Source organism: Mus caroli, chromosome 3 (assembly GCF_900094665.2).
Source record: "Mus caroli chromosome 3, CAROLI_EIJ_v1.1, whole genome shotgun sequence".
NCBI classification, from domain to species: domain Eukaryota; kingdom Metazoa; phylum Chordata; class Mammalia; order Rodentia; family Muridae; genus Mus; species Mus caroli.
Genome location: NC_034572.1, coordinates 90,360,538 through 90,373,655, shown reverse-complemented (window position 1 = coordinate 90,373,655; position 13,118 = coordinate 90,360,538). Strand labels below are relative to the sequence as shown.

At 47.3% G+C, this 13,118-nt stretch overlaps 2 protein-coding genes across 2 annotated transcripts in view; one reads left to right on the top strand and one right to left on the bottom strand.

Annotated features, from left to right (window-relative positions):
- Fcgr1a (Fc fragment of IgG receptor Ia) overlaps nucleotides 1-6,038 on the top strand; it is an 11,341-nt gene extending 5,303 nt beyond the window's left edge. The window contains exons 4-6 of the mRNA XM_021158147.1: nucleotides 1,663-1,911; nucleotides 2,790-3,074; nucleotides 4,332-6,038. Coding sequence (XP_021013806.1) covers nucleotides 1,663-1,911; nucleotides 2,790-3,074; nucleotides 4,332-4,672 — 875 coding nt within the window. The 3' untranslated portion in view covers nucleotides 4,673-6,038. The remainder of the gene's footprint in view (nucleotides 1-1,662; nucleotides 1,912-2,789; nucleotides 3,075-4,331) is intronic.
- Nucleotides 6,039-10,544: 4,506 nt separating this feature from the next.
- Nucleotides 10,545-13,118, bottom strand: part of LOC110291049 (histone H2B type 2-F) — a 7,855-nt gene continuing 5,281 nt past the window's right edge. Inside the window, exon 2 of the mRNA XM_021157994.2 lies at nucleotides 10,545-11,806. Within this exon, the coding sequence (XP_021013653.1) occupies nucleotides 11,670-11,806 (137 nt within the window). The 3' untranslated portion in view covers nucleotides 10,545-11,669. The remainder of the gene's footprint in view (nucleotides 11,807-13,118) is intronic.

Genomic DNA, 13,118 nt, shown 5'->3' with positions numbered 1-13,118 from the left:
TTTTTCGAGACAGGGTTTCTCTGTGTAGCCCTGGCTGTCCTGGCACTCTCTTTGTAGACCAGGCTGGCCTCGAACTCAGAAATCCGCCTGCCTCTGCCTCCGGAGTGCTGGGATTAAAGGCGTGCGCCACCACGCCCGGCTATAAATCTTTTTTAAAAAGGGAAATTAGCATGTTATGTAGTACATATAGCTAAAAGCTGTATCTCATGTGTTTTTGTATGCAATACTCTCATTTAAGGTTAAAAAGCCCCACATTTCCCCTTAGATGTAGAATCTAGCCAAAAAATATGTAAACAAATGTACATTTGGGTGCAGTATAACATATAGAAGAGAAAACAAGAGAGGGTACATATTAGGGTCCAGGAAGGACAGACTGCAGGTAAAGGACATGTTGCATGACAGAGGACAGAAAGCCTATGGTTTTTCTAGTTCTAGGTCTTTCATGATTTTTTCACTTTCGTTGATGAATAGTAGCATAAAAAATACATCACATAGTGCATAGTTGCAACCCAGATGTGAATCCCCACAGCTGCCATTCAGAATGGCTGTTCTTGCTGTATAAACGTTCATTGAGATATTGAGACTTTGAGTCCAGCTAATTTCAGTGTATATTTTTTACTTGTGTTTTGGTAATTTCATATGGAGATATAAAAAAAACCTTCTACTGTGTTTCAGACATGAAGCAAAGACATGAGTGTGTCTAGACAGTGCAGGGTGGAGTTTCTTGGTTGGGGACAGGAATAGATACAAGAAGGAATTGCATTTAGAAGGAATGTAGCAGTGGCTGAGACCACAGAAATGGCTGCACACTGCCCACCACTTTTCTTAGATGAGTTCTGTGGAGTGAAAGGCCCCCCTTCCCGGAACACCTCATCTTTACTAACAGGGGCTTAGCAGTTACAGCACACCACTATCTACCTCAGCATAACAGATTGCCACAACCACACACATTATTATGTTTCAGTTTCCATCGATTTGCTGTAGAGTGTTTACTGTGTTCCTTTTGGGTCTTTCTTCAAATTTACAAAGTCATTGGCAGAATTCAATTCCTCAGGATTACAGGTCTAGTGTCCTCGTTTTCTAATTGTCTGTCCACTGGGGGACCACATGACCAGAAGCCCTTGCCATGGAACCCTCACAGGTTATGTGTCACATCGTGGCAGCTTACTGCCTCAAGGTCACCAGGAACGTCTCCATCCAGCCTGCTGAGGAAGAGCCAGATAGAGCAAATGTGCACCTGGCCTTTGTCATAGTTTCTTGGTTATAGAAACCAATCATAGGCCTTCGTCACAGTCAAGGGCCTAGGTATGATTCTCTGGGGGTCATCTAAGAATTCTTTCTATCATGCAAAGTAAACTTTGTACCAACCAACTTCTGAGCCCTGAGAAGGGATGATGTAAGAGGGGCCTAGTGTGAACAGCTATTGAGAAGGGACGATTAAGGGCGCTAGTGTGCACAGCTGCTGAGAAGGGACAATAGAGGGCGCTAGTGTGCACAGCTGCTGGCAAAAGTCGATTTTCTTTCACTGAGCGAGACAGGTGTGGGCCATAGTGGAGATTGGGGTTGGGATGTTTCAAGTAAAAGATATAGAAATCTCCAGGGCCAAGATTTGTCGGCCTCATACTTCCTCTGTTGCAAACACTGTGGGCCCTCACTTTTCAGATTGGCTGCTACTCCAGGCCTCCCGCAGAGTCCTCACAGAAGGAGAGCCCCTGGCCTTGAGGTGTCACGGATGGAAGAATAAGCTGGTGTACAATGTGGTTTTCTATCGAAATGGAAAATCCTTTCAGTTTTCTTCAGATTCGGAGGTCGCCATTCTGAAAACCAACCTGAGTCACAGCGGCATCTACCACTGCTCAGGCACGGGACGACACCGCTACACGTCTGCAGGAGTGTCCATCACGGTGAAAGGTATCCAGTCTAGATAGCAAGAGTTACAGCTGTAAGGACCGGAAGAGCCACTACAAAAGCATCCATGGTCCTCACTTAAACTTACAAAGGAGGAAGCTGAGTCCTACGAGGCAAGCAGCCTCCCCAAAGACCACTCAATGACCATTGGCTGGGTCTAGTGTCGCAACCCATTGCTCTTTGCAGATCTACAATGGCCCAACAGTGTCATGGGATAGTGACTGTCCCTTCATCAACTTATTTTAGCCCTAAAACCAGGGACTCAAATTAGTCAAGAGTTTGTTGTTGTTATTTGTTAGTTTTTTTTTTAATCCAGTTAAATCTCATGAAATTTCCATAGAAATAAAAACCAGAAAGGCATTAGGAACCAGTTATATTTTGTGTTTATATGTCAGGGACATGTGTCGTCTCTGGGCCCACTTCTCTTTAAGCATCTGTAAAGCAGTTTTCTCTACTCAAGTTATTCAAGGTCTTTGTTCTCTTTCCATAGCTTATCTCTCTCATCCTCTTGTTCACTGGCAAGGTGTTCCTGTCCTAAAAATAGTTTATTTCTGTGGGGAGGAAATTCTTGTCCCAGATTCTTTTTTGAATAGCACAAGTAATGAATGACCTTCCTATCTGGCAAGTGCATCTTAGTGCTGACTCGGGGTGGCTACTAACCTGAGGCTCTATGGCTTCATAATAAATAGAGCCATGCAGTGAAGCTCCCTTTTGCAATGAGAAGCCCCTCTGCTGGAGGCCACAGTCACGGCTTTTAGAAATTATGACTCTCTGCTGGCAATGGGGAAGACCCATTTTCTTGAGGATAAAGGGGAGGGAGTCTCATGAAAAGAACAGTGACACAGAATGAATACCCTGTCCCTTGTCAACTTTCTCTTTAGAGCTGTTTACCACGCCAGTGCTGAGAGCATCCATGTCATCTCCCTTCCCGGAGGGGAGTCTGGTCACCCTGAACTGTGAGACGAATTTGCTCCTGCAGAGACCCGGGTTACAGCTTTACTTCTCCTTCTATGTGGGCAGCAAGATCCTGGAGTACAGGAACACATCATCAGAGTACCATATACCAAGGGTGGAAAGAGAAGATGCTGGATTCTACTGGTGTGAGGTAGCCACGGAGGACAGCAGTGTCCTTAAGCGCAGCCCTGAGTTGGAGCTCCAAGTGCTTGGTGAGTACAAGGGAAGTGTTCCTCCAACCCCCAGGCTCACTCAGGGGTTTGTAGTCCAGCCTGGAAGAGGAACACCCCACGCCTCTTTCAGAACTGCAGTCACCCTCCAGCCTTCCCTGAATTTCCTCTTCTCTCTTCTCCTTCCTCCCTGTCTCTCACATTTTACTTTCTTTATTCCTTTCCTTTATCTTATTTTCCCTCCTGATGGTTTCCTTCATTTTGTCCCGCATCCCTCTCTTTAATCTCATTTGCTACCCCCACTCACTACAGAAGACACTAGGATTGTCTTAGGGTCTCTATTGCTGTGATGAAACACCAGGACCACAAGCAAGTTGGGGAGGAAAGGTTTTATTTGGCTTACACTTATACAGCACAGTTCATCATAGAAGGAAGTCAGGACAGGAGCTCAAATAGGGCAGGAACTTGCAGGCAGGAGCTGACAGAGGTCATGGAGGGATGCTGCTTACTGACTTGCTCATCGTGACTTGTTCAGCCTGCTTTCTTATAGAACCCAGGACGGCCAGCCCACCTTACCCACAATGAGCTGGGCCTTTCCCTATCAATCACTAATTAAGAAACTAGCTGGGAGCTGGACAGATGGCTCAGTGGTTAAGAGCGTTGACTGCTCTTCCAGAGGTTCTAATTTCAATTCCCAGCAAACACATGATGGTTCACAACCATCTGTAATGGGACCTGATGCCCTCTTCTGGTTTGTCTGAAGACAGCTACAGTGTACTTGTCATATATATAAAATAAGTACAATAATAAAATAAACAAATCTTTAAAAGGAAAGAAACTAGCTGGGTTTTATGGAAGCATTTTCTCAGTTGAGGTTCTCTCTTTTAAGATGATTCTGGCTCGTGTCAAGTGACATGAAAGAAGCCAGGACAAGGGCGCGCCTTTTGATTTGATGAACTTACATTATGGCTTTACAGTGTCCTCACACAACATAGTCTGCTGCCTATATCTGACTGGAGTGGAGGGTTCATAAGCCCAGAACCAAGACTCTGGCAGGGAAAAGTCCTCAAACCTGCTTCAAGCATTAAGGACACAGAACTAACCATGGTCTCTAAAGTTCACGAGTGACATTCCCAAGGAGCTTGCGCCACCTAGAGGGCTCATATGGAACTGCTGGAAGTTTCTTTCCTGTCCCTTGAATTTACTCTCTGGAACAGACAGCTTTGTCAGGCTCTTTTTCTTCCAAACGTAACTTGGCTGGGTCTCTCCGATGTCTAAAGGATTTCTTCTCTGTTTCAGGTCTCCAGTCATCAGCTCCTGTCTGGTTTCACATCCTGTTTTATCTGTCAGTGGGAATAATGTTTTCGTTGAACACGGTTCTCTATGTGAAAATACACAGGCTGCAGAGAGAGAAGTACAACTTAGAAGTCCCTTTGGTTTCTGAGCAGGGGAAGAAAGTTAATTCCTTTCAGCAAGTTAGAAGCGATGGCGTGTATGAAGAAGTAACAGCCACTGCGAGTCAGACCACACCAAAAGATGCGCCCGACGGACCTCGAAGCTCAGTGGGTGACTGTGGACCTGAGCAGCCTGAGCCCCTTTCTCCCAGTGACAGTACCGGGGCACAAGCTTCCCAAAGTTGACCCTGAAACTGTGGGACCATGGCATGCAACTCTTAAATAAAGCAAATATACAAACTGGCTCTGGCTGAGACAAGCTGGGTAATCAGACATCTGAAAGGAGACCAAAGCGATCTTGCAACACGTGGAGTCAGGTCACAGCGTGGGTTGTCGAATGTTTGACCTTATGGAGCAGGGAAACAGGAAGTGAATCCCGTAGGATCCCCCCCCCCCGCCCCCCAAGGCCGCCCGGGACAGGACCCAGCTCTGGAAGACTCCAGTCTGAGACGTGCGGAACCAGAGCAGGGGTGAGATTCCTGCCCAGAAGGGACAGCTGTGCCATCCCTTCACAGGGTGGATGGGTTCAGGGAAAGGCCTCCCCAGGGACGGCCTGTGTGTCAGGGGAGCAGACGCTGATACAGACAGCTCCATAGCCTGGGCTAAAGCTGGCTAAGTAAGACCCGGTGTTCATCCTGGGAGCATCTGAATTTGTGTTCTCCTTCCTACCGTCTCTCTTTATGCACCCTCCCCAGATTTGCTGCCCACACCCCTCAAAGGACATAGTGGCAGCAGCTAAAGAGTGAAGTGTCAGCAGTGATCCATCCATCTAACTTCCCTCAGGTCCAGATACCCCCAACCCCAAACTCCCACACTCTAGGGGCCTTTTCAGGCAGCCTGCATGTGGTGTCTTAGCAGAGCTATGGAACAAAGGCTTTTAGCTCTATCACTATCTGACAAGCAGACAGCACCCTCAGGTGCCCTCATTGGGTGGTGAGAGCTTTCTCCAGCCAGTACCACCTGTAAGCTGGAGAGTGGGGCGGGAACACTGGCCCAAAGCGTCCCTATTGGAAGGCATGGCTCACATGTGTGCCACAAATGCCCTTAGACCACACAGGAAGACCGAATTCTAGAAACAAGGAGTAGATCATGTCTCCACTTACTGTCACTCCTAAGGGCCTGCTGAAGGTCTTGGTGCTTCACATCCCTGGAACTCTAGGGTATGCCGTGCTAGAGGTCTCAGTCCGCAGAGTGGGTGTGGCATAGCCTGAGCCTCCCTGGATATGAACATTAGCAGATATCAAGGTATATTGGGACCTTTATAACCAGGGACCAATAGGCATGAGAGGGACCGGGATAATGGACCACAGTCACGGGAGGAGATACACTCTGTTGTACAATGCATGCAGAAACTGTTAAAAACAGTGTGGGAGCTGGAGAGATGATCAGGGGTTAAGAACACTTCCTGCTCTTCCAGGAGACCTGAGTTCACTTTTTGTAACTGCTTGTAAGTCCAGATGTCGTCTTCTGATCTCTTGCAAGCACCCACATGTGCAGGGTGTGCAGACACAGACATATGAACAAGAACAATTAAAAAATAAATTATAACTGCAGTAGCTGAGAGTTTACATCTTATTGACAAATGGAGGCAGGGAGGGGGAAGGGAGAGAGACAAACATGGGCCAGGCCTGGGCTTTTGAAACCTCAAAGCCTGGTCCCCAGCGACCTCCTCCAACAAGACCACATCTCCTAATCCTTCCTAAACAATCCATCAACTGGAAACCAAACATTCAAACATATGAGCCTATGCGGGCTGTTTCCATTTGCACTGCTCTTCCAGAGGACCTGAATTCCCAGCACCCACGCTGGCAGTGAAAGATCCTGACAGAATGTAAAAGGTCACAGAAGCCCTGAAATTGGCAAAATAGATTTCATTGTTAGTAGAACTAGCTTCACTGATTTAGAAAAATAGAGGTGCACAATGCTCTGGCCGCTCCTCGAACCTGTGTGTCTGCCAATGTTCTGACCAGGTGTGTGCCCACTGCTGCACCTCACTGCCAGGTGTTTGTGATATTGGTTGCTGGGAAAGAGTTGGGAAATCTCCCCAGCAACCATAGGACCAATCTGGAGTGCTGCACCTTCATTAGACTCTTTCCCTCCCATACCCATTTCTTGAGGAATCAATCATTTTAGAATAGAAATTGTTTAGATCTGGAAATCCCCTACTCTCCCCCTTCTCCTTTCCCCCTGAGGGCCTATAAAAACTGGGTCCTCTTTCCCCTCGAGGTCGACTCGTCTACCCCTGCATGGGATACGAGTCGTCCCCAGAGCTTTGGCTTTCCCTGAATAAAGCCTCATGTGGTTTGCATCAAGCTTGGTCTATCGTGAGTTCTTGGGTGTCCGCTATTGCCCTGAGGCCTGAGCGAGGGGCTCCTCTCAGAGTCTTTCAGCAGCTCTTAACAATAACCACCTGTAGCTCTGATGAGCACACATTCGACACACTGACACATAGATAAGCATAAATCTTTTTTTAAAAATAGCCTTACAAAACCACAGCCCTTGTCTCAAATGGGATGAGAGGTAGTTTATCGTGGAACCGGTCTGGGTGAGCAGAGTCTGGGAATACAATCTTAGGATACTCCAAATTCCATGATTCGATGCGGTGCCAGTTGGGTGAAGGGGCAGGCAGATCACAGTGAAGAGCTCTCTGCTATAGGTCTCATGCTGGGTGATGACAGGCATGCTGTGGGAACTAGGACTCTGTGCCTTTTGTATAAGTTAGGGTTCTCGAAGGTTACAGAACGTATGGATTGTCTCTATATTGAGGGAATTTCTTGTAATGACTTACAGTAGTCCAAGTAACCCAACGATGGGCAGCTGTGAATGGGAAGTCTGAGAATCTAGCAGTTGCTCAGTCCCACCAGGCTAGCTGTTTCAGCTGGTCTTCTGTAGAAGTCGGTTCCAACAGGTGCTGGCAAGTAAGTGAAGCAGGTGAAGAAGAGTGAGTCTGCCTTCTTCCAATTTCCCTATGTGGGCTTCCAGCAGAAGGTGTGGCCCAGATTAAAGGTGTGCACCACCGCTTTTGGATCTGGGACTTGCTTTGTCCTTGGCTGACCTTGAACTCAGAGATCTGCTTGCTTCAGTCTCCTGGAATTAAAGGCATGTACTACTTTGCCTGGGTCTAAGATTTTCATGGCCACTATACCTCAAGATCTCCATGTCAAGATCCAGGTCAGAAACTTGTGTCTTTCAGCCTCAAGATCTGGATCACAGGTGTGCCCTCCAATTCTGGATTGTAGCCCTTGAAGATGTAGTCAACTTGACAACCAGGAATAGCCACTGCACCCTTTCCAAAGGATTTATGTATTTGTCACAGAGATGTTATGTCTAAGGTTTTACAGCTGTGAACAGACACCATGACCGAGGCAACTCTTATAAGAACAACATTTAATCGGGGCTGGCTTATGAGTTCAGAGGTTTGATCCATTATCATCAAGGCAGAAGCATGGCAGCATCAGGGCAGGCATGGTCCAGGAGGAGTGGAGCGTTCTACTTCATCTGAAGGACGCTATAAGACTGACTTCCAAGCAGCTGGGATGAGGGAGTTGGATGGCGCACCCACTTCAACAAGGCCACACTTCCAAATAATGCCACTCCCTGCACCAGGCATATTCAAACCACCACAGTTAGATCACAGGCAATGAATGGCTAACAGGCCAAGAGCCCAAGACGATTTTGGCTCCCATCTAATGTTCTAGCTCTCCACAGCCAGCTAGTTTTGTAGACAGCTATCATGGGAGTGGCTTTTTTCCTAGGAACTTCAGTTAACAAAAGATCTTTTCCAAAGTACAGTCTGAAGTTTGATCCCCTTGCGCTCCTGTCTTGCGTCCTTGCTGTGATACACCGGTGTTCATTCCGATAAGTGGCTTTGCATCTCAAACACTTATAGCCCATTTTCAGAAAGTATGAGACAATTAAATAGCACAATGACTATTTATAAAGCCTTTGGAGTCTTACAAGATCCCTTTGCTCAAATAAAACTTATAGGGACTGTTTATACATTTAGTGTAAGCATGTACATATGTGTGTGTGTGTGCACAGGTGTGTTCACCATTTGTGTGTCAAAGACCAGAGGTTGCTTTCCAGTGTCATTTCCAATCACTCTCCACCTGATCTTTCTCGACCGCAGCTCCCACTCGACCTAGAGCTGGCCAGCAGCGCCTCCTCCAGGATAACCCCTGTCCTTGCACCACTGGGCTACAGACATGGGTTACAGACAAGCCTTGCCATGCCAGTCTCTTAGGTGGAAGCATGAACTCAGTATAGCGAGCACTTTACCCATTGACCCTTCTCCCTGGACTGACAGTTCCTTTCTTCAGTGAGTCTGTAAGGTGGATGTGTGCGTGGGTGTGAGTGTGGGCGTGCGCACACCCTTTGCTGCAGGTCCTCACAGGGTCTCTGCTGTTTGCCCCCGCACACGTGAGGTATTCTGGAGACTCTCTCTCTCCACTAATGCCTTAGTGTAGGAAGTGGGAAATATAGACGCTCACCTCTATGTCTGCCTCTCTATGGGTTCTGGGGATTCGAACTCAAGCCTTCATGCTTGTGTGGCAAGTGCTTTTACCCAATGAGCCATTTATTTTATTATTTTAAAATAATTTATTATTTTTATGTACATTGGCATTTTGCCTGCATGTCTGTCTGTCTGTGTCTGTGTGAGAGTGTCAGATCCACTAGGGCTGAGGTTACAGACAGTTGTAAGCTGCCATGAAGGTCCAAAACCAAAAAACAACAAAAAACCCACCCACCCAACCAACCAAAAACATTCACATCTGATGCTATTTTGTACCAGAAAGCAAGCTCGATATTTCTGAATGATCAAATCTAATAGCTTGCCATATCAGGGGCTATACATAACTTATAAAGCAAACTTACTTTTCCTCTAATGTGCAAGGGGACATCTTTGTTTCTGATTGTATTTCTGTGAACTAGTTATTGTTGAGGAGTTTGGATCAAGTTGTTTTTCTGTCAATTAAAGAATTAAAAGGCACAAGAGATCTCCAGTACAACAGTTAGCAGCAAGGAGGATCCCAGACACAGCAGCAGAAGTAATGAGTGAAAACCACTTTTACTAGATGGGTTTTATTAAAACTTTTATTCAAGGCAAGGGAACTCACACACACACACACACACACACACATGCACCCACACCCACCACATGCATACACACACACCACACACACACCTCACATGCATACACACACACACACACACACACCCCATATGTACCACATGCATACACACACACCACATGCATACACACACACACACCACATGCACACATACACACATAAACACACACACATACCACATGCACACACACACACGCGCGCACACATACCAGCAGGGCAGCAAAGGTTCACACAGTCTTTGGTGGGCTAGAACTTGGTGGGAGTCCCCTCCCCTGTTTAGAGTTGCTCAGTTTAGACAAAGAAATAAAACCAGATTCTGGAGGTGCAGGTCGGAGAATCAGAAGTTCAGGTTATCTTAGGCTACTCCGTGAGACTGGGGCCACCCTGGGCTAGATGCTAATAAACTTTGGATAAATAGTCAAGGTCAGGCCTTTTGCTTACTTGAGCAGCACAGGGAGTGTGTGGAAACAGCTAGTGGGAGAGAGTAAGCCTGCTGGCCTTTTGTTTCAAGCTGTCGGGCCTTGGCCTCTGGTCAGAAGGAGGAAAAACAAGCTAGAAGTTCCCGTTTTGTTTTGTTTTTTTTTCAATTTTAATCTTATTTTATTTTTAAAGTCTGTCTGTGGCTCCTATCTATCTGTCCATCTGTCCTCCATAAAGACTTGCATCTTTAAGGTCAGGACTTAGAATTTCTCTGGTTATCATTAGAAGAAAAAGCATGCAGGCAAATGACAATTGGGTTAGCAGACACCTCATCTGTCCATCACTCCACCTAGTTGTCTGTTGCATGCAGGTGTGTTCAGCCTTTTGGACAATGTGACACCTCCCAATCAGGTTACAAAATAGAAAGGAAGAAAACAAAGAGCTAGGATTTAGATATTTGATAGACATGTGTGGGAGGTAACAGACAGTATGGCAAGCCACTTGCCTTTTTTTTTTTTTTTTTTTTTTAATGCTCCTGACCTGAGGCAAAGACTGGGTGGACTTTTTCTCTTGCCAGCATGGGCAGGCAGCGCAGTCCAAGTACAGGGCCAGGCTAGTACATGTTTATCCAGAAATGTGGGCCTATCAGTTTCTCTGTCTTTATTCAAACTGACAACTCCTAGACTAGGAGAAGATTCCCCTAAAAGATCCTCAAGCCCCCCACTCCTCCAGAAAAGGCCAACTTCCTGAGATCACGCTCAATCTTTCTGTGTGCTGTACTCTGTGTGCCTGTGTTTTCTCAGCCTAATAATCTTTCTTCACGGGTTGATTCTGTCTGCTGTGTCTGAGATTTACCCTTTGCTACCTGCTCCACAACATTTCCCCCCTGCCGTTTATTCTTTAACTGGCAGAGAAAACAAACTCCAATCAAGACCCCCTACCTAGATACATAGTAAAAGAAGAGAAAATAGGACTTTGGGGCGAAGTGACTCGCTGGCGCCATCGCGTGGTCATCTGTGTACAATGCAGGCAGCGTGCGGTTGGGTCATCATTGCCAAAGCTCGGAGACCCCCGTGACCCGAAACGCTCCTCGGCGGACTTTTTCAGTCTCCCGCAAACCTTACGATTAATTGCTTTCACCTAGCAGACAAGAGTGAATGATCTCTACTGAGTCTGCGGCAGCAGAAAGCCTGTGGAAAAGGGTGGTGCGTGTCCGATTCCCTCTGGTATAGGGAAGGGCCCCATTCCAAAGCAGACTCAGCTCTTGGTAATGATGGTTCACTTTGCATCTGCGCGAGCACAGCATCACGAGAGGCTGGCAGTCTCCGCGAATGCGCAGCTGCAGAACGACTCACCCCAGCCCGCCAGTCTGATCAGCGCGGTCGAGGACCCACATAGCGACCCCTGGTGGCTGCCTTTGGGGCTCGCAGCTGCTGCTGCCGCTGCCGGGAGAAGATTCAAAGTCCCGCCTAGCCCGAGGCTCTGGTGGGTAGACGCCAAAGAGCAAGCAGGAGGAGACTGCGACCTCTGCCTCCTCGGTGTCCAGCATACACGGCCTCCGCGCAGGTTCCAGCATTGTTGGAGCTAGTTAGGGAGGGTCAGCCGAGCCAGAGAGCGGGCAGACAGGTAGCTCAGTATATCCTTAGTGCAAAGTTTCCAGAGCTGAGAACGAGGCATCCCGAAGGGGTCTGATGCAGCTGGTGAGGAGGAGCGTGTGTCCACATGCCTTTTGGGATAGGAGTGGTGTGGTCGTGGGGAGTCTTCATTCCTAGAGCAGTGCAAGAAGCTTCCTGGATCGTCAGGGTCTTGTAGTTAATTACCAGGCCTGCCAGGCCTCAGTACAAAGTAGGCAATTAGGGGTTGTCATTTTCCAGGCTTGCTAATAGAGAACCGTACTCATTCCCAGGGGAGAATCTAGGCCCATTTCAGAAGGCTCAGCGATTTCTAGCCTGGTTTGGGGATAAAGCCGGAGTAGCCAAATGTATTTGGGGGCCTGCTATTACTTGGCATCTTTTGAATTTACAGATTGTCCCCTAGGAGGGGCCGACGATTAGCCTAGATCTTCCTACCCAGTGATGACAAGTCAGAAAAAAGAATGGAGATCTTGTGGGTAGCTGGCCCTCAGAGGTCTTACAGACTTTACTGCCAACCCAGAGACTAAGTCAGGGGACTGTAGGAAACTAATTAGGGAGCCGGAGTGGGAGGAGGGGCAGCGTGTGGCCGTGGGACTTCTGAGAAACGGTCACATTTACAGTATTTTGGAGGAAGGATCAACAACCCCTTCTAATTCACTAGCAGGAAACGTGGGAAGGTTAATGGTGGGGTCAGAGTTTTGGCTCAGAACATTAAAACTTGCAGTCCCTGCACTAAGGAGCAAGTTGGCAGGACAGGGCAGGGCAGGGAGGTGGAAAGAGCTCTGGATTAGTCTTATTACTTGAGATACTTTTTAGACATGGTCTCATGGTCTGGAACACACTCTAGAGACTGCTGAGCTAGTGCGGGGACTACAGATGCGCACTGCCAAGTGATTGCAGGTGACTGAGCCCAGGACTCCCTGCAGGCTAGAGAGGCACACCCCACGCAGAACTGAACCCTCAGCTCCCTTAAGACGCATATTAAACCTACACATTACTGTTGAGTCTAGAATGCTGGACTCCGGAATATGTGACAACCATCGGTTGAATGGACAAGTGCACATAGAAAGCTGAAAAATCTAAGCTTTTTGGTCAGTAAATTTGAGGGGTTGGGGAGAATCGCAGTGAAGAATTTGATAAGCTGCTGGGTGGTGGCACATACCTTTATTTCCAGCACTTGGGAGTGATCTCAGGGTGTTCAAGGCCAACCTAGTGTACAGGGAAGCCAGAACTACATAACAGAGACCCTGTCCTAAAACAAAACAAACAAACAAACAAACAAACAAACAAAAAACCCAAACTTCAAAAATATAAACAAAATGGAAAATATGTGATAAAGAATCGCCAGGGGGCTGGTGAGATGGCTCAGTGGGTAAGAGCACCCGACTGCTCTTCCGAAGGTCCAGAGTTCAAATCCCAGCAACCACATGGTGGCTCACAACCATC